The sequence below is a fragment of the Mobula hypostoma genome, chromosome 17 (genome assembly GCF_963921235.1).
Source record: "Mobula hypostoma chromosome 17, sMobHyp1.1, whole genome shotgun sequence".
NCBI lineage: Eukaryota > Metazoa > Chordata > Chondrichthyes > Myliobatiformes > Myliobatidae > Mobula > Mobula hypostoma.
Window position 1 is genome coordinate 4,526,065 of NC_086113.1, and position 21,444 is coordinate 4,547,508.

Genomic DNA, 21,444 nt, shown 5'->3' on the forward strand with positions numbered 1-21,444 from the left:
TCCTCAAACCCGACCTCCATTAAAAACAGTAGAAAAAAAACAAGAAGGGAATATAAATATGGAGCAAAAAGGGGAAGAAAAAAAATTACATTAAATGAAAATATTGAATAAAAGATCTCCAGGTCTGTTCAAATTTAAGTGAAGAATCATAAAGATTGCTTCTAATTTTCTCCAAACTCAAGCATAATATCGTCTGAGAAAACCAAAAAAAGGTAGATGGAGCATTAAGCTCTTTCCAATGTTGTAAAATACATCTTTTCGCCATTAAAGTAAGAAATGCAATCATTCTACGGGCTGAAGGAGAAAGATTACTGGAAATTTTAGGTAATCCAAAGATAGCAGTAATAGGGTGAGGAGAGATATCTATATTCAATACCTTTGAGAAAATATTAAAAATGTCTCTCCAAAAAGTTTCCAGAGTAGGACAAGACCAAAACATATGAGTTAAAGAGGCTATCTGCCCCGGACATCTATCACAAAAAGGATTAATATGAGAATAAAAACGAGCTAATTTATCTTTGGACATATGTGCTCTATGAACAACTTTAAATTAAATTAGGGAATGTTTAGCACAGATAGAAGAAGTATTGACTAATTGTAAAATCTGCCCCCAGTCATCCACGGAAATGATAGTGCCCAATTCCTGTTCCCAATCTACCCTAATCTTATCAAATGGAGCTTTCCTAAGTTTCATAATAATATTATAAATCATAGCCGATGCACCTTTCTGACATGGATTAAGGTTAATTATAGTATCTAAAATGTATGTAGGAGGAAGCATTGGAAAGGAAGATAGTACTTAGGAAATTTCTAACTTGTAAATATCTAAAAAAATGTATTCTTGATGAATTATATTTATTAGATAATTGTTCAAAAGACATAAGGGAACCATCTAAAAATAAATCCAAAAACCGTAAAATACCCTTAGTCTTCCAAATTTGAAAAGCACGATCCATGAAAGAGGGAGGAAAAAATATGTTACCTAAAATAGGAATCGCTAGCCCAAATTGGTTAAGATCAAAAAATTTTCTGAATTGAAACCAAATACGTAAGGTATATTTAACTATCGGGTTAGAGACCTGTTTGAGGCGTTTCAAATCAAAAGGAAGAGAGGAACCTAAAATAGAGCCAAGTGTATAGCCCTGAGCAGATTGTAATTCCAATGCTACCCATTTAGGAATGGGTAGTATATCCTGATCAAGTAACCAAAATTTCATATGTCGAATATTAATTCCCCAGTAATAGAATCTAAAGTTAGGTAATGCTAAACCTCCATCTCTCTTAGCTTTCTGTAAATGTATTTTACCCAGTCTCGGGTTTTTATTTTGCCAAATAAATGAAGAAATTTTTGAGTCAACTTTATCAAAAAAAGATTTTGGAACAAAAATCGGTAATGCATGAAATATATATAAAAATTTTGGCAAAAAAACATCTTAACTGCATTAACACGACCAATCAAAGTTAAATATAATGGAAACCATTTAGATGAAAGTTGAGTAATATGGTCAATTAAGGGTAAAAAATTAATCTTAAATAAATCTTTGTGTTTACAAGTAATTTTAATCCCAAGATATGAAAAATAATTATTAATTAATTTAAACGGAAAGTTGTGATATAAGGGAAGTTGTTTATTAATCGGGAAAAGTTCACTCTTACTAAGATTTAATTTATAACCTGAAAAAAGACTAAATTGTGCTAATAAATCTAAAACAGCAGGGATGCATTTTTGAGGATTAGAAATATATAAAAGTAAGTCATCAGCATAGAGTGATATTTTATGGGACTTTAAGCCCCGAGTTATCCCAGTAATACTTGGAGATTCTCGAATGGCAATTGCAAGAGGTTCTAATGCAATATCAAATAATAAAGGACTAAGAGGACAGCCTTGTCGAGTACCTCGAAAAAGAGGGAAAAAAGGTAAGCTTAAAGAGTTAGTACGGACCGAGGCTGCAGGAGAATGATATAACAGTTTAATCCAGGATATAAATTTCGAGCTAAAATTAAACATTTCAAGCACCTTAAATAAGTAAGGCCATTCTACTCTATCAAAAGCTTTCTCAGCATCTAAAGAGATAACACATTCAGGAACATTTTGTGAGGGGGTATAAACAATATTTAACAGTGTACGTATGTTATAGCAAGAGTAACGACCTTTAATAAAACCCATTTGGTCTTCCGAAATAATAGAAGGAAGTACTTTTTCTAATCTGTTTGCTAATAATTTAGAAAAAAGTTTAGAATCAACATTTAATAAAGATATTGGTCTATAAGATGCACATTGAGCAGGATCTTTATCCTTCTTTAATATTAGAGAGATTGACGCTCTATTGAAAGATTCGGGAAGTTTACCCAGTTTTAATGAAGCCTCGAAAACCCTACAGGACCACGGGATTAATGAAGATGCAAAACATTTATAAAATTCTGCCAGGAGCTTTCCCCAGGTTCATAGAGGAAATAACATTCTTAATCTCATCAGTGGTAATGGGAGTATCTAGCATAGAAGACATATCCCGTGAAATCTCAGGGAATTCTAGGTTATCTAAAAAATCATTCATATATTTAGAGTCTCGAGAGGACTCTGATTGATAAAAGGAAGAATAACAATCAAAAAAGGTTTGATTAATCCCCGCATGATCAAGTATCAGTCGATCATTTTGATTATAAATCTGATTAATTTGAGACTTAGTATAATTAGATTTCAATTGGTTAGCCAACAGTTTGCCAATTTTATCACTGTGTACATAAAATTCACTTCTTGTTTTCTTTAATTGGTTTACAATCGAGGATGAAAGTAATAAACTGTGTTCCATTTGAAGTTCAGTTCTTTGTTTATATAACTCCTCAGAGGGAGCTGTAACATATTTCTTATCAATTTCCTTAATCTTGTCCACAATTACCAACTCCTCCTGCTTCAGCTTCTTCCTCAAAGCAGCAGAATACGAGATAATCTGACTACGAATATAAGCTTTATAAGTATCCCAAAGAATGTTCACAGAAATATCCTCTGTATAGTTGATTGTAAAAAAAAAGGTCGATCTGTTCATTCATAAAGTTAACAAAGTCCGAGTCCTGAAGCAACAGCGAATTAAAACGCCATTGTCTATTATTTTGTGTATTGGCCTGAATCTTAATAGAAAGCTTAAGTGGAGCATGATCCGAAATGGTTATAGAGTCATAATCACATTTAATAACTGAAGAAATAAGACGAGAGTCAATAAAGAAATAATCAATTCTTGAATAAGAATGGTGAACATGTGAAAAAAAAGAAAAATCTTTTTCCTGAGGATGCAAAAAACGCCAAATGTCCGTCAACCCAGAATCAGAAAGGAATGAATTAATCAAAGTTGCAGATTTATTAGGTAAGGTCCGTAGAGGAGCCGAACGGTCCAAAGCTGGAGACAAACAGGTATTAAGATCTCTGCCCCAGATCAATGAAAACTCATTCAAATTCGGGAACTGATTGAATAATGATTTATAAGATTCCAGACAGTCCATATTGGGAGCATAAACATTAACCAAAACTACCTTTTTATTAAATAGTAAACCACTAACCGGTAGAAATCTACCATTCGGATCAGAGATAATATCATGTTGTATAAAAGTAACTGAGGAGTCTATAAAAATAGAGATGCCTCGAATCTTAGCGTTAGAGTTCGAATGAAACTGTTGTCCTCTTCCAGAATTTAAAAAAACGTAGTCTGTTCCCCTCCGCACATGGGTCTCTTGTAAAAATTGAATTTGTGCTTTAAGTCTCCGGAACTCTTTAAAAACTTTTTTCCTTTTAATAGGATGGTTAAGACCATTAGTATTCCAGGAGACAAAATTAATAATAGACTCCATAAACCCTAAAGTCAACCCGCAAAAAGGAGGATTGACGATAGGCTCGACTCACGAACCCGGAAAGGGAACAGAACAAATAAGAGATACCGGGAAGGAGAACGCAACCAATACTTCAATAGTGTACATAGCCCAAGAAGAAAAAAACTAAAACGTGAAGCCCCTCCCACCACCCCCCACCCCATGACCCCAAGGCTAAATCTAAAACAGACCAGCCAGAAAGAAGCAAGCACTAAAACTACCCCCATGACTTCCGATAGACGCTCCCTAAAAAAAAGTGTAAATATAAAAAAGATTAGCAAATTATAAAACAGTAAAAGAATAAAAAAAGTAAATCAATTAAAACAAACACTTAATATAACAGAGAAAAAGCCAGAAAATATACAAAAAACGCAACAAACCCCAGACCCTATGAATAAACAAAAAAAAGAAATGAAATTATTAACATAAACTAGTTATAAAAACCTACAAAAAAAGTAGATTTAAAAACTACAAAATTTAAGGCCTCAAAGGAGATACGTAGAATGACGCTGAGGAAATAACCACCCAAAATCCCCTGGGAAAAAGAAAGGAATGATGCAGATAGAAAGAAAGTTTAGCAACCATATTAATTAATCAAAAATAAACTTTTCTGCCCATATAAGGCAAAAAAAAATTAAGGGCGACAGATTCACAACCTCCGATCAAGCGGAGATAATTAAAAATTACGATTAAGATGTTGAAGGTGAAAATTGATCCAGATAACTCTGGGCATCCAATGGAGATTCAAAAAAACGGAGGGCTCCATCCAACGCACGGATCCTTAGACGTGCTGGGTAAAGCAGCGCTGGTTTTAAATCCATCTTGTAGAGTTCCGACATCACAGATCTGTAACGAGCCCGTTGATCCCGAATTGGTTTACTGAAATCCTCCACGAAACGGAAATTAAGATCCGAAAAATCAATGTAACCTTTAGATCGAACGAATCGAAACAGTTTCTCCTTGCCTTGAAAGTAATGAAAACGTAAGATGACATGTCGAGGTTTATCTGACTTAGACGAGTATGATGGAACTCTGTGAACACGATCCAATAACGGTGGTTGGTCAGGAAATACAGTAGGAAATGCATCTTTTAAAAGTTGAGAAAAAAACTTCATAGGGTTGTCAGATTCAACAGCTTCACGCACACCAATCATTCGAAGATTCTGCCGTCGCATTCTGGATTCTAAGCCAGAGTTTTTAAAGGTCAGAAAGTCAAGTTTTTTCTTCATTATAGTAATTGTTTCTTCAATTTTCCCCATCTTGAGTTCATTTTGTTGAGTGGATTTTTGAAGATTAGATATAGCCGACTGATGTTCCGTAATAGATAATTGTATTTTATCGATTGAATCGGCAATTTTCTGGAAATTAATTGAAATTTCCGAATGAATCAGTTCCGTAATAGAGGTTGAAATTTCCCTTTGAATTAGATCCGATATAGCTTTCGAAGTCACCGGTGGTTCAGTCGGAGGAAGATCGGTACCTTTCAGTCTAACCGGAGGTTTGCCGTCTTTCCCATTTTTTCCATTCTTAGACATAGCAGACCTTAAAAACATCCGATTATCGAAGAGCCCAATTTGTTTCAAAGTATTGTAAAAGTCGATGCCTTAATGATTAGTTAAAATATAGCTGATCATAAGAAAAAAAACTCAAGAGGTAATGGAGCGAGTCAAGAACACGACTTCACTCCATGAGCTCTACCGGAAGTCCCCCAGTGAGTCTCATCTCAGTGGTACAAAAGTTACTGTACAAGAGTTCTTAGGGAAACAATTTATGAGCATTTGGAAAAACATGGTGTAATTAGGGAGAATCAGCATGGCATTTGTGGGTCAAGTTGTATCTTACTAACTTGATTGAGCTTTTTGACGAAGTGACGAGGGTGATTGATGAAGATAGAACTGTGAATGTTGTCTATATGGATTTTAGGAAGACATTTGACAAGGTCTTTCATGGGAGGCTCATCCAGAAGATTAAGATGGAACCTCTGCTCTTTGTGATGCATATAAATGACCTGGATGAAATTGTAGATGGTTGGGTTAGTAACGTTGCTGATGATACTGAGGTTGGTGGTGTTGTGGATAGCATAGAAGATGAGATATAGATCAGTTACAGATATGGGTGGGAGAAATGGCAGATGGAGTTTATGGAGAGATTGGAGAGAGGTTTATAATACTATGAGAGGCTTAAGAGAAGTAGACAGACAGTCTCTTTTTTCCAGGATTGAAATATCTAATACCAGAGAACACGCAATTCAGGTGAGAGGGGTAAGTGTAAAACAGATGTGAGGGGCATGTTTTTTTTTACAGAGAGTGGTGGCTGCCTGCAAAGTGTTGCCTGGGGTGGTGGGACAACACAAGAAATGCTGGGGAAACTCATCAGGTCACACAGCGTCTATGGAAATGAATAAACAGTCGACGTTTTGGGCTGAGACCCTTCTTCTTAAGAGACGTTTAGATAGGCACACGGATGTTAGGGAAATGGAAGCATATGGGCATTGTACAGGCAGAAGAAATTAGTTGGCCATTTGATCACTAATTTAATTGGTCCAGCACAGCATTGTGGGCCAAACGGCCTGTTCTTGTGCTGTACTATTCTACGTTCTGTCTATTTGCCTCCACCAGCACTCCAGGTAGACATGCCAGGCACCCACCCCTCTTCGTTTTAAAAAAATCTTGCCTCTCACATGTCCTTTTAACTTACCCCCTCTCATCTTAAAAACTTTAAAGTGAAGTTTGAAAGGTTCTTGATTAGTAAGGGAATCAAAGTTTACGGGACAAGACAGGAGAATCAGCTTGAGAGGGATAATAAATCAGTCATGATGGAATGTCAAGCAGACTCGATAGGCCAAATGGCCTAATTGTGTTCCATGTCTTATGGTCTATCTAATGGGCTGTGTGCCAAACACTGTGGATTTAACTGCATCTGTGGTATTTATCTCATCTATTCCATGTGACTATGATCTCACATGTCTATGACTCTCGCAGTCACGAATTGGTATAGAATTTATTAGTGACCTACTACAGAATAATCTGGAATTAGGACATCAAACTCCTGGCTCTGTGGCATCCCAGGGAGCCTGGCCTGTTAGATCCGTGCACAGGGATTCAGCATTCAAAAAGCTTTAAAGATTAAAAAAAGATTAGCTTTATTTGCCACACGGACATCCAAACATTGATACACACAGTGAAATGCGTGAGGATTGTGCTGGGCAGCCCCCCCAAGTGTCACCATGTTTCTAGCGCCAACGTCACGTGCTCACAACTTACCAACCCGTATGGAATGTGGGAGGGAATCGGAACACCCAGCGAAAGCCCAACCAGTCACAAGGAGAGTGTACACACTCCTTACCGACGGTGACAGGAATTGAACTCCTATCTTCCAATGACTGGCACTGTACACTATCTGTTGTGTTTCTGTACCACCCTGCCATGCTACCTTGCCACTCTCTGTGTCAGGAACATGGCATAGATATAAAGCTGAGTTAATTATCTGGCACTCCATAGCCGGGATTAATATTAAAGAAAACTACTGCTGATCAGACGATGGCCGCAGCTTTACAGTCCTTTCCAACGCAGCAACCTCTCAGCTTTTTGAATCAATCTACCTCTGTCTTAATAAAGATTGGAACCTCCTAAAGATGAGCTTTCCCCTCAAAACGTACAATGAAATGTACCATTTGCTTCAAATCAAATCAGTGAGGAAGGTGCTGGGCAGCCCGCAAGTGTCACTATACTTCTGGCGCCAACATAGCAAGCCCACAACTCAGTGACCCTTTGGAATAGAACATAGAATAGTACAGCACAGTACAGGCCCTTCTGCCCACAATATTGTGCCGACCCTCAAACCCTGCCTCCCATATAAGCCCCCAACTTAGATTCCTCCATATACCTGCCTAGTAGTCTCTTAAACTTCACGAGTGTATCTGCCTCCACCACTGACTCAGGCAGTGTATTCCACGCACCAACCATTCTCTGATTAAAAAACCTTCCTCTAATATCCCCCTTGAACTTCCCACCCCTTACCTTAAAGCCATGTCCTCTTGTATTGAGCAGTGGTGCCCTGGGGAAGAGGTGCTGGCTATCCACTCTATCTATTCCTGTTATTATCTTGTACACCTCTATCATGTCTCCTCTCATCCTCCTTCTCTCCAAAGAGTAAAGCCCTAGCTCCCTTAATCTCTGATCATAATGCATACTTTCTAAACCAGGCAGCATCCTGGTAAATCTCCTCTGTACCCTTTCCAATGCTTCCACATCCTTCCTATAGTGAGGTGACCAGAACTGGACACAGTACTCCAAGTGTGGCCTAACCAGAGTTTTATAGAGCCGCATCATTACATGAATGAGGGAGGAAACCAGAGCACCCAGAGGAATCCTGTGTGGTTGTGGAGAGAACGTACAAACTCTTCATAGAGGTTGGCGGATTCGAATCCTGATCTTACTGCTGCTGTTGTAAAGAGATTGTGCTGGCCGCTACACTGCAGTGCTGCTTTGATTGTCATAACCCCAAACTGCATAGGTTGATGTCACCAGCGTTCCACATATAAAATGGCAGAATTGTTCATGGCAGATTTCTGCCAACCAAAGTAAGTTAATCCTTCAATAAACACTGTGTTCTGCTCAATATTAATAGACAAAAGATAAATATTTGAAGTGGAGAAAGATCACAGGGTTATTGGGAAAGCATAGTATGGTTACCTATCAAAACAGATTGCTGGCACAATTCAAGCTTACTGTCGTCTGACTCTATATACAACAAAATGTTCCTCAGGACCACGGTGCACCCATGATACATATATCACACACAGTGCAAAAAAAAAATCAAAATACTGTATTACTGCAAATAAGTTAATAAATACAATCCAAAATGAATGTGGAGTGTGCATCACAGGTAAACAGTGAACAGTAAACACCTTGCTGTCCTAGTGACGAGACCTCGTGTATTCATCAGTTTCACAGCCTGACAGAAGAAGCTGTTACCCAGTCTGACAGTCCTGGTCCTGATGCTCCTGTACCTCCTTCCTGATGGTAATGGGCCAAAGAGATTGTGGGATGGGTGGTAGGGATCCTCAACAATGCTCTGGAGTAGGGCTGCGAGTCAATCAGTGGCAAAACTGAATTTGAATGTGGCGGATAGTTTGAATGAAATTGCCAAATGTAACAGGGTGGCAGCAAGTGGAAGCAAACAAACATGACAATTTGGATTAAGGATCAACTTTACATATGTTAGGAATTTGCTGTGGTGTGTTGGTCAGGGTGAGACATGCAACAAATAAATAACATTCAACAATGATAAAGAATAAAAATAACGTTAGAGTTTAAAGTACAGATATAGAATAAAATGAGCATAAATACATAAATCCAACCTTGTATTTACAATGTAAACAGCATTATAAAAAGTGGTTTAAAGTGTTACAGTGCAGTGCAGTGTTGGGCTACCTAAAATGGTTGATCAGATTAACTGGCTGGGGGGAAGAAGCTTTTTAGATGGGGTGAAGTTTTTGTTTTAATAGCCCTGTAGTGCCTTCCAGAAGGGAGCTTTTGGAAAATGCAGTTTGCAGGGTGGGTAGTTAGAGTCTGCTGTGATTTTTCCTGCCAGCTTCTTCATCCTGGACACACACAAGTCCTGCAGCGATGGTAGACCGCAGACAATGAACTTTTCTGTTGACCGAACAATTGACATGTCACTGAATGGAATTAAACTGAACACGACTGGACCCCTGGTTTGAGGTTTGATATTCTATGTGTTGTTCACTCGCTTTTGGTCATTTGTGCAATTTGTTCTTTTTTCGTGGCTTGATGTGTAATGTTATCTTGAACGGGTTCCAAGGCATCTCTCTGTTTCGTGGCTGCCTGCCAGAGGACGAATCTCAGAGACCTATAATAAATGTTCTTTGCATCTTTGCTGTAACTTTTGTATATAGTGTGACAATGAGCAAGGGTTGATGAGAGGAGACTCACTATGATGGTGGTGCAGGATTACACCAGTATGTTCTGGGGGAGGTGGAATTTCTCCAACTCCTGCAGAAAGTACATCCTTTGCCAAGACTTCTTTGTTAATGCAGGTGAGAATGGGGGCCAGCCAAAATCTTGGGAATCAGGTAAGTTGATTCGGAAAGTTGGGCTTTTGGAAATGGAAAGAAACGGAATGTCTAAGCTGGTATTAAACCTGAGTCTTGTTTATTTTTTGGTTCATCGGGATGGTTTTGGAGACAGAGAGGAGAATGTATGCCCCCAGCACATCTTTAGGCTGCGTTGATTGTTAAGGCAAACGATACATTTCACAGAATGTTTCAATTATATGTGATTAACAGACAACGGTAGCCTAGTGGTTAGCGCAATGTTATTAGAGCTCCAGGTGTTGGGAGTTTGGAGTTCTTTTCCAGCATCCTCAGTAAGGAGTTTATTTGTCCCCTTCGTGAACCATGTGGATTTCCTCCGGGTGCTCCGGTTTCCTCCCACAGTCCAAAGATGTACGGTTAACTGGTCATTGTAAGTTGCCCTGTGATTAGGTTAGGGTTAAGTAGGTGAATTGAAGGCCTGTTCCACCCTGTATCTCTCAATAAAATAAATAAATCAATCTCAATCTGCACCCTAGAGTAATGAAAGAAGTGGCCTTGAAAATCAGGGATGCATTCATGGTCATTTTGCAATGCACTTCACAATCTCCAGTAGTTCCCCTGGATTGTAAACCCATGGATTAAAGAAGCAGGGAGAGCTATCAGAGTTTTGGATTGTTTTGTCTGGCATCAGTAATAGAGGTATGCTTGAGTCCGTTATTAAAGAGATAACAGCGGAACAAACGGTGAAAGATCCTTCAAAGTTTGCATGGGTTTACAAAGGAGAGATCATCCTCAACAGATTTACGAAACTTTTGATGGAACAGTTAGAGTGGATGGTGGGGGAGACTGACGTAAGTTTTCAGAAAGCCTTTCAGCAAAATCCCATCTAGAGATTAGAATGGAAAACTGAAACACAGAGGGTTGGGGGTACTGTACTGCTTTTGATAGCAATCTGGTTGATGGACAAGAAGTGAAGAGTGGGAATAAATAGGTCCTTCTCTGAATGGAGCTACACACTATCTAAAAACCCTTACCATCTCCCCCTGGCCCAAAGAGCCAGGCCAACCAGCAATCCTCGATTTAATCCAGCCTAATCACAGGACAATTTACAATGACCAATTAACCTACTAACCGGTACGTCTTTGGAATGTGGGAGGAAACCAGAGCACCCGGAGGAAACATACACGCACACCGGAAAGACATACAAGCTTTTTACAGAGGACATGGAATTGAACTCTGAACTCCGAATCTGCGAGCTGTAAAACATCGTGCTAACTGCTACCCCCATTTCACTTGCATTATTTACTTATTTTGTAATTTAAAGCAATTTTATGTCTTTGCACTGTACCATTGCCGCAAAACAACAAATTCCATGCAATATCAGTCAGTGATGACAATGCTGGTTCCGGTGGGTGGAGAGCCATAGGGTACAGAAGGGTCCACTGCATGGATCCCAGCTTTTCATAATCTCTGGTATTGACTTACAAATAAATATAGAATTAGGTTTGCAGACAACACCTGCTGCATGGGAGTGTGAGATGTGAGGATGAAGAATGCCACTAAAGAAATTCAGTCTTTATTCTGTGGAGTTTACTATGCTAGTAGAAATGTCAAGATATTTCTATGTGTGGGAGTTCTTGGAAAAAGAGGGGAAGTTAGAAGATTAGAGGGTGACCATTTGAAACCGATATAGGATCATAAGGCACAGGAGTAGAACTAGGCCGCCGAGTCGGCTCTGCCATTCCATTATGGCTGATTTATTATCCCTCTCAAACACACTCTCTTGCCTTCTCCCCGTAACCTTTGTTGCCCTTACTAATAGGCATTGGAAATTCTTCCTCACACGGTGGTGAAATTTCGGTATTCTATACTCTAGGAGGAGTTGTGGTGGAGAGATGATTAGGTTTAGTTAAAGAGGGAACTGGAAAACCTTTGAAGGATCAGGAAATGGGAAGGCCTTGGGGAACTGGCTGGCATTGTAGGACTGGTACTTGTAGGGCATGAATAGCCTAAACACGAGGAATTCTGCAGATGCTGGAAATTCAAGCAACACACATCGAAGTTGCTGGTGAACGCAGCAGGCCAGGCAGCATCTATAGGAAGAGGTAAAGTCGACGTTTCGGGCTGAGACCCTTCGTCAGGACTAACTGAAGGAAGAGTGAGTAAGAGATTTGAAAGTGGGAGGGGGAGGGGGAGATCTGAAATGATAGGAGAAGACAGGAGGGGGAGGGATGGAGCCAAGAGCTGGACAGTTGATCGGCAAAAGGGATACGAGAGGATCATGGGACAGGAGGCCCAGGGAGAAAGACAAAGGGGGGGGAACCCAGAGGATGGGCAAGGGGTATAGTCAGAGGGACAGAGGGAGAAAAAGGAGAGTGAGAGAAAGAATGTGTGTATAAAAGTTAATAACAGATGGGGTACGAGGAGGAGGTGGGGCATTAGCGGAAGTTAGAGAAGTCGATGTTCATGCCATCAGGTTGGAGGCTACCCAGACAGAATATAAGGTGTTGTTCCTCCAACCTGAGTGTGGCTTCATCTTTACAGTAGAGGAGGCCGTGGATAGACATGTCAGAATGGGAATGGGATGTGGAATTAAAATGTGTGGCCACTGGGAGATCCTGCTTTCTCTGGCGGACAGAGCGTAGGTGTTCAGCAAAGCGGTCTCCCAGTCTGCGTCGGGTCTCGCCAATATATAGAAGGCCACATCGGGAGCACCGGACACAGTATATCACCCCAGCCGATCCACAGGTGAAGTGTTGCCTCACCTGGAAGGACTGTCTGGGGCCCTGAATGGTGGTAAGGGAGGAAATGTAAGGGCATGTGTAGCACTTGTTCTGCTTACACGGTTAAGTGCCAGGAGGGAGATCAGTGGGGAGGTATGGGGGGGACGAATGGACAAGGGAGTCACGTAAGGAGCAATCCCTGCGGAAAGCGGGGGGGGGAGGGAAAGATGTGCTTAGTGGTGGGATCCCGTTGGAGGTGGCGGAAGTTACGGAGAATAATATGTTGGACCCGGAGGCTGGTGGGGTAGTAGGTGAGGACCAGGGGAACCCTATTCCTAGTGGGGTGGCGGGAGGATGGAGTGAGAGCAGATGTACGTCAAATGGGGGATAAATCTTTCCCTCCCTCCCCCCTGCTTTCCGCAAGGATCGCTCCTTACACGACTCCCTTGTCCATTCATCCCCCCCATCCCTCCCCACTGATCTCCCTCCTGGCACTTATCCGTGTAAGCGGAACAAGTGCTACACATGCCCTTACACTTCCTCCCTTACCAACATTCAGGGGCCCAGACAGTCCTTCCAGGTGAGGCAACACTTCACCTGTGAGTCGGCCGGGGTGATATACTCCGTCTGGTGCTCTCGATGTGGCCTTCTATATATTGGCGAGACCTGACGCAGACTGGGAGATCGTTTTGCTGAACACCTATGCTTTGTCCGCCAGAGAAAGCAGGATCTCCCAGTGGCCACACATTTTAATTCCATGTCCCATTCCCATTCTGACATGTCTATCCACGGCCTCCTCTACTGTAAAGATGAAGCCACACTCAGGTTGGAGGAACAACACTTTATATTCCGTCTGGGTAGCCTCCAACCTGATGGCATGAACATCGACTTCTCTAACTTCCGCTAATGCCCCACCTCCCCCTCGTACCCCATCCGTTATTTATTTTTATTCACACATTCTTTCTCTTACTCTCCTTTTTCTCCCTCTGTCCCTCTGAATATACCTCTTGCCCATCCTCTGGGTCCCCCCCCTCCTTGTCTTTCTTCCCGGACCTCCTGTCCCATGATCCTCTCGTATCCCCTTTTGCCATTCACCTGTCCAGCTCTCGGCTCTATCCCTCCCCCTCCTGTCTTCTCCTATCATTTTGGATCTCCCCCTCCAGCTTTCAAATCCCTTACTCGCTCTTCCTTCAGTTAGTCCTGACGAAGGGTCTCGGCCTGAAACGTCGACTGCGCCTCTTCCTAGAGACGCTGCCTGGCCTGCTGCGTTCACCAGCAACTTTGATGTGTGTTGCTTGAATTTCCAGCATCAGCAGAATTCCTGTTGTCTAGGAGATGTCAGAGGTAAGTTTTTTACACAGGGAGTGGTGACGGTATGCAACACCCTGCCAGGGGTGGTGGTAGAGACAGATACATTAGAGACATTTAAGAAACTCTTAGATTGCCACATGGATGATTGAAAAATGGAGGGTTATGTAGAAGAGAAGGGTTATATTGATCTTACAGTAGGTTAAAAGTCAGCACAACATCGTAGGCTGAAGGGACTGTACTGTACTGTAATATTCCAAGTTCTTTGTTTTATTTTCTCAAAACCAACACCTAAAGCATTTCAGCATTGACATAACTTAACTAAAACTGCTCAATACTTTGCACTCTTCAGCATTATTTTCAAATCCATCCAAAGATCCATCTTGAATTCCCCGAGCTTTATGCTTAATTAATTAGCTCTATGTGGATTGGTGCCAAGCGCCTTCTGGAGGGACCAGATGCGATGTGCTTTAAGACTTATCACAATCTAATTAGGAAATCCGTTACTCAAAGATATTATGGAGGTTTAATTTAATGAAACCTAATTCAGATTGGTGTATAGGGTTTCCAGGGAGGGGCAGCACCTCTGGTGAAGGGGTTTGCCGTCTCTATTCTGTCCTTATGTTATTCAAATCCACCCCCCCCCCCCCACCGTATTCCCTGTGTATTTATCTGACTGTCTAAAAGCCTCTTGAACAGACCCTCTCGGGTGTGCTGGCCAGCTGACCGACACTAAGCAGGGTAGACACTTCATCGTTTTTCTCCATTTGCCTCACCCATTCCCTTCCTCTGCGGTTCCCGCTGATAGTGGGGAGGGACGGACTGTATCAGATCAATTGCAAGAATGTGGAAGTGTGCATGTGGCCGATCGATCACACGGTGAATCGACTGGGCCTTCTAACTGCGGGAGACGCTCTCCTTTAGGCAGCTGGCCAGCTTCGTCACTCCCACACTGTGAGATGCCGGCATGTACCATGTCTAACACGACTCAGTAAAACATTTTCTCCTACTGACTGCTGTTGTTGCCACGCTGCGGAAATGTAGCATTTATCTGCCTATCTGGAAACCTCTGGAACACCTCTATCGTACTGCTTCCACCCACACGCCTGGCAGTGCAGGTCAGGTACCCACCACTGTTTAAACAAACTTGCTCCGCGTATGGTTCACTAATACAATAAGACTCTTAGCCTCACAATCTACCTTGTTATGGTCTTGCACCTTATTGTCAACGGGGACTGTACTTTCTCAGTAACTGTGATGTTGGTATTCTGCATTGTTATTGTTGTGTACGTAGCTCAAACTCTCCTCCATGGACTCTGTGTACACCTCGGCAAAGTCGCCAGCACAAAGACCCCTCTCCTCCATGGACCCTGTCTACACCTCGGCAAAGTCGCCAGCACAAAGACCCCTCTCCTCCATGGACCCTGTCTACACCTCAGCAAAGTCGCCAGCACAAAGACCCCTCTCCTCCATGGACCCTGTCTACACCTCAGCAAAGTCGCCAGCACAAAGACCCCTCTCCTCCATGGACTCTGTGTACACCTCGGCAAAGTCGCCAGCACAAAGACCCCTCTCCTCCATGGACTCTGTGTACACCTCGGCAAAGTCGCCAGCACAAAGACCCCTCTCCTCCATGGACCCTGTCTACACCTCAGCAAAGTCGCCAGCACAAAGACCCCCGCCCACATCGGACTTCCTCTCTTCTTCCCTCTCCCATTGGGTAGACGATACAAAAGCCCGGAAGCATGCATCTCCAGCCAGGCTCCAGGACAGCTTCTATCTTGCTGTTACAGACCCATGGATGATGAGATGGACTCCCGGCCTCACAACCTACCTCGATATGATCTTGCACTTTATTGTTTACCTACACTGCACTTTCTCTGCAGCTGTTGCACTTTATTCTGTATTGTTATTGTTTTATCTTGACCTATCTCAATGTACAGTGTGATTATCTGATCATTCGCAAGACAAGCTTTTCAATGTATCTTGGTACGTGACAAAAATAAACCAATAACAATCCCTCTCACCTTAAACTTCGGTCAGAGGAATTAAAAGAAAGATTGTCACCTAAATGGAAAAAATGTGCAAATGAGTTATATACAGAGGAATGTAGTTTATACACATGAATCATGTTTATACATGTTTGTAAGGTAATGCAAATTGTGAGGTAACATTGCAGATCTATAAAACTCTGACTAGACCACACTGGGAATATTGTGTTCAGTTCTGGTTGCCTCATCGTAGGAAGAATACGGAGAGGGCACTGTACTGTACTGGTCAAGCTAACACTATTACAGCGCAGCGCCCGGGTTCAATCCCCCCTGTGACCACATGGGTTTCCTCCGGGTGTTTCGGTTTCCTCCCCTGTTCCGGATTAGTAGGTTAATTTGCCACATGGGAGTAACCGGATGGATTGAGCTGAGTGGGCCAGAAGGACTGTTACCGAGCAGATTCTCTAAACAAACAAACAAACAAATAAATAAATAAAGGGAGCAGAGGAAATTTACCAGAAGCACTACCTGGATTAAAGAGCATGGCCTATGAAGATATGCTGAGTGAGCTCAGAGTTTTCTATCTGGTGTGAAGGGAGATACCAGGTGATGATGGAGGTGTACAAGATGATAAGAGGCATAGATCGAGTGGTCAGATAGAGACTTTCTCCCAGAACTTAGATACCTAGCATGAGGGGCAAATTTTAAGGTGATTGTGTGTGTGTGTGTGTGTGTGTGTGTGTGTGTGTATGTGTGTGTGTGTGTGTGTGTGTGTGTGTGTGTGTGTGTGTGTGTGTGTGAGAGAGAGAGAGAATGAGTGAGTGAGAGAGAGAGAGAGAGAGAGAGAGATAGATACACAGAGAGCGCTGGGCGTGTGGAACACGCTGTCAGGGGTGGCGGTAGAGACATACATGAGAGACGTAATAAACTCTTAGATGAGTGTTGTGTATATTTCAGTAATCATGTATATATATTGGTTGATTAAACATTTTTATTTGTTTAAATGATTCATTGCAGGCTATATGTATAAATACGTGAATTGTATGCGTCATCACACTACCACGTGATGTGTGCACGCCTCATTTAAAGTGAACACAAAGTCAGATTCACATTTCGGACTCCTATGTCTTCCTTTTAACGCACTTAATGTTTTGAAGTTACAAAACATAACCATAGATACATGGATGATAGAAGAACAGAGGTTTATGTGGGAAGGAAAGGTTCGACTGATCTTAGAGGAGGTTAAAAGGTCAGCAAAACAATGTGGGCCGAAGGGCCTGTACTGTGCTGTACTGTTCTATGTTCTATGCAGTTCCTCTGCATCACTGTTTGTTTAAGACTGAGTAGCCAGTACAACAGGAAAGACCCACCGTGCGGGATACCACTGAAATGGTGTGTGACAAAAGACAAAATCAGGAGGGAGGAGAAGATGGCGGCGCGACGCAGTGCATGCGGCCGTTCCGAATGATATCATATCTGTGAAGTAGGATGCCGTGCACAATCCTGATTTGATGGAGACAGACGTGAAGAAGCATGGAGGAACATCTGGAGTAACTTCTGAAATGCCCGCTTCGCTGCCGCTGCTACTGTGCGATCGAGAATCTCCGGAGAGGAAGGTCCCAAATCCTCGGCTTTGCTTATTGCCCGTTGCCGGGGCCGGGGTCGAAGTGCTCAGCAGAGATGGTGCTCGGTGCTCGGTGCCGGAGAGGTGGTCGGAGGCTCGGAGTTTTCAGACAGACTCGGAGTCGGACTATGGTCGGATGCTTCCAGGATGCTGCATCGGCAAGTTGGCGGCGCTGGAGGTTCACTGTCTGTGTGAGATGATGGGACTTTCGAGAGACTTTGAGACTTTTACTGTGCCATTGTCTGTTCTTTATCAAATTACGGTATTGCTTTGCACTGTTCTAACTATATGTTATAATTATGTGGTTTTTGTCAGTTTTTCATTCTTGGTTTGTCATGTGTTTCTGTGATATCATTCTGGATAAACACTGTATCATTTCTTAATGCATGCATTACTAAATGACAATAAAAGAGGACTGTGTGTCCTCCTAATCCAATCTAATAATCTAATCTAAAAATCATTTAAGGAAATCTACAATGCTAATAGTGCTTTGGTCCAATGAACTGTAGTCACAGTATAACAACACATAGACATGGGCACATTGAAGCAGCGAAGGACTTCTAAAGTTTGACCCCTCCAGGAAGAATGAATTGGATTGGAAGTGTGTACCTGACATATTGCTCAGAGTTACTGCTCAGCGGTCATCCTGTTACTCGTCTTCACCACACCACCTGTAAAACAGAGTCGGAATAGTTCATTTTCACTGACTTGTGACCTATCACCCGAAAAGCAGAATCAGAGCCAGATTTATCATCACGGACTTGTATGCCAGAGAAACTTGTTTCATGTTGCAACACAGTGCAAAGACAGACAAAAAAAGCAATAAATATTTATTTATTTTTATTGAGCTACAGCGTGGAACACGCTCCTCTGGCCCTTTGAGTTGCGCCGCCCAGCAATCCCCCGATTTCATCCTGCCTGATCACAGGACAATTTACAATGACCAATGAACCTACCAACTGGTACGTCTTTGGAGGAATGTACGTGGAGGGGCATCGGGAGCCCTCAGAGGAAACCCATGCAGTCACGGGGAGAATGTACAAACTCCTTACAGACAGTGGTGGGAACTGAACCCACGCCTAAAGCATTGTGCTAACCACTGCACTATTGTGTCGCCATATAATAATGGTCTATGTTACTATATCTAATATTGACCATAAAACAGGAACAGAATCAGGCCATTCGGCCTATCGAGTCTGCTCTGCCACTCCAACATGGCTGATTTATTATCTCTCTCAACCCCATTTCTCCTGCCTTCTCCCCGTAACTTTAGATGCCAGGACTAATAAAGGACTGATCAACCTCTGTTTTAAATATACCCAATGACATGACCTCCACAGCTGTCTGTAGCAATGAATTCCATAGATTCATCACCCTATGACTAAAGAAATTCCTCCTCATTTCTGTTCTAAAGGGGCGTCCCACTAGTCCTAGGCTCCCCCACTATTGGAAACATCCTCTCCATGTTCACTCTACCTAGGCCCATTCAATATTTGATAGGTTTCAATGAGACCCCCCCACCCTTCCATTCTTCTAACTCCAGTGAGTACAGGCCCAGAGCCATCACTCTTCATATGTTAACCCTTTCATTCCCAGGATTACTCCACTGGACCTTTACCAATGCCAGCACATCCATTCCCAGATATGGGGCCCAAAATTCCTCACAATACTCCAAATGTAGTCTGACCAATGGCTTATAGTCTCAGCATTACTTTTCTATTCTAGTTCTCTGGAAATGAATGCCAAGATTGCATTTACCTTCCTTACTACCAGCTCAACTTGCAAATTAACTGCTATGGAATCCTGCACGAGGACTCCCAAGTCCTTTCGCATCTCCGATTTAGAAACATAGAAAACCTACAGCACAATACAGGCCCTTTGGCCCACAAAGCTCTGCTGAACATGCTCCTACCTTAGAACTACCTAGGCTTTACCCATAGCCCTCTATTTTTCTAAGCTCCATGTAGCCATCCAGGAGTCTCTTAAAAGACCCTATTGTTTCCACCTCCACCACCGCTGCCAGCAGCTCATTCCACGCACTCACCACTCTTTGCGTAAAAAACTTACCCCTGACATCTCCTCTGTACCTACTTGCAAGCACCTTAAAACAATGCCCTCTCACGCTAGGCATTTCAGCCCTGGGAAAAAGCCTCTGACTATCCAGACGATCAATGCCTCTCATTACTTTGAACACCTCTTTCAAGTCACCTCTCATCCTCCGTCGCTCCAAGGAGAAAAGGCCGAGTTCACTCAACCTATTCTCAGAAGGCATGCTCCCCAATCCAGGCAGCATCCTTGTAAGTCTCCTCTGCACCCTTTCTATGGTTTCCACGTCCTTCCTGTAGTGAGGCGACCAGAACTGAGCACAGTACTGTATTCCAAGTGGGGTCTGATCAGGGTCCTATATAGCTGCAACATTACCTCTCCACTCCTAAACTCAATCCCACAATTGATGAAGGCCAATGCATTGTATGCCTTCTTTACCACAGAGTCAACTTGCATAGCAGCTTTGAGTGTCCTATGGACTTGGACCCCAAGATCCCTCTGATCCTCCACACTACCAAGAGTCTTATCATTAATGCAATATTCTGCCATCATATTTGACCTACCAAAATGAACCACATCACACTTATCTGGGTTAAACTCCATCTGCCACTTCTCAGCCCATTTTTGCATCCTATCAATATCCTGTTGTAACCTCTGACAGCCCTCCACACTATCCACAACACCTGCAACCTTTGTGACATCAGCAAATATACTAACCCATCCCTCCACTTCTTCATCCAGGTCATTTATAAAAATCACGAAGAGTTGGGGTCCCAGAACAGATCCCTGAGGCACACAAACTGATTATGAGCTTAGGGGAATCAATGGTGCATAACAGCCACTCCTTCGCTTGCTTGCATCTTTGGAAACAGTTCTACTTCTCTCTTTAATATCTCTATTTTTCCCTTTCAGGGTTCTTGTGAAATCCCTGACCTGGAGTTACATGCTAACTACGGTTCTTTGTGGGAATGAGACCCGCTTTCAGGGTTTCATGACACACCGTTATGCGGCACGCCAAGGGCACAGCCTAAGAGTTTTGCTCGCTTTTGGAGGTCCGAGATTTCACGGCTCTGGAGACGGGGGATCGGAGGTCAGTGTCCAGGCAGGAGATCAGTGTATTGTGGGAGTCGGAAGATCTAAGGCTGTGTGCCCAGAGACCCGAGATCTTTGGGCACAGAGCTTGGAAAAAGCAACGCAATGGACTTTTAACATCGTAAACCAGCGAATTGTTTGTTATGTCTCCCCTCTTACTGTGAAAATGGAGACACCTCTTTCTCCCTTATTAGGGAAAGAGAGAGAGCCTGTGGTATGTCGAATACCAGGTGAATGAGTAGTCTTTGGGGTACTGCAAGTCTGCGTCTTTGCTGTTGCTTTGCTGCACGCTTGAGTGCTCAGTGGTGGGTGCCAATGCTTTTTTTTGTGTGTGGAGGGAGGGGGTTCGTTGCTTGCAGCCGCTTACATGCGGGAGGGAGGGGAGCTGGGGGGGGAATTTGGGGTTCTAACACTTAACTGTCATTCATTCTTTGGGGGAACTCCTCTGTTTTTCGTGGATGGTTGCGAAGGAAAAGCATTTCAGGATGTATATTGTATACATTTCTCTGACATTAAATGTACTTTTGAAACCTTGAAATCTTTGAAACCCTACCAGTGTCTGACACAAATTTCTCTCCGTCCAGCTTTCCACAGAACCTTCTCCTAACTCTACCCTCCTGATTGGCTGACACAACATTCCTAAGTTCAACATCACAATCCCTTATCCTTACCTGAAACTGAAGCATGCCATCATCAGGCCATATTGCTTCTACAGAAAGCTGCTCAATGAAATACCCTACAGCA

The 21,444-nt window shown here is 42.6% G+C and overlaps 1 protein-coding gene across 3 annotated transcripts in view; it reads right to left on the bottom strand.

The window, feature by feature from the left end:
* The window catches only part of thrb (thyroid hormone receptor beta), a 214,482-nt gene that overhangs the window by 78,160 nt on the left and 114,878 nt on the right, over nucleotides 1–21,444 (bottom strand). For all 3 annotated transcript variants that reach the window (XM_063069459.1, XM_063069457.1, XM_063069458.1), the window contains exon 3: nucleotides 18,172–18,233. In XM_063069459.1, coding sequence (XP_062925529.1) covers nucleotides 18,172–18,178 — 7 coding nt within the window. In that variant the 5' untranslated portion in view covers nucleotides 18,179–18,233. The remainder of the gene's footprint in view (nucleotides 1–18,171; nucleotides 18,234–21,444) is intronic.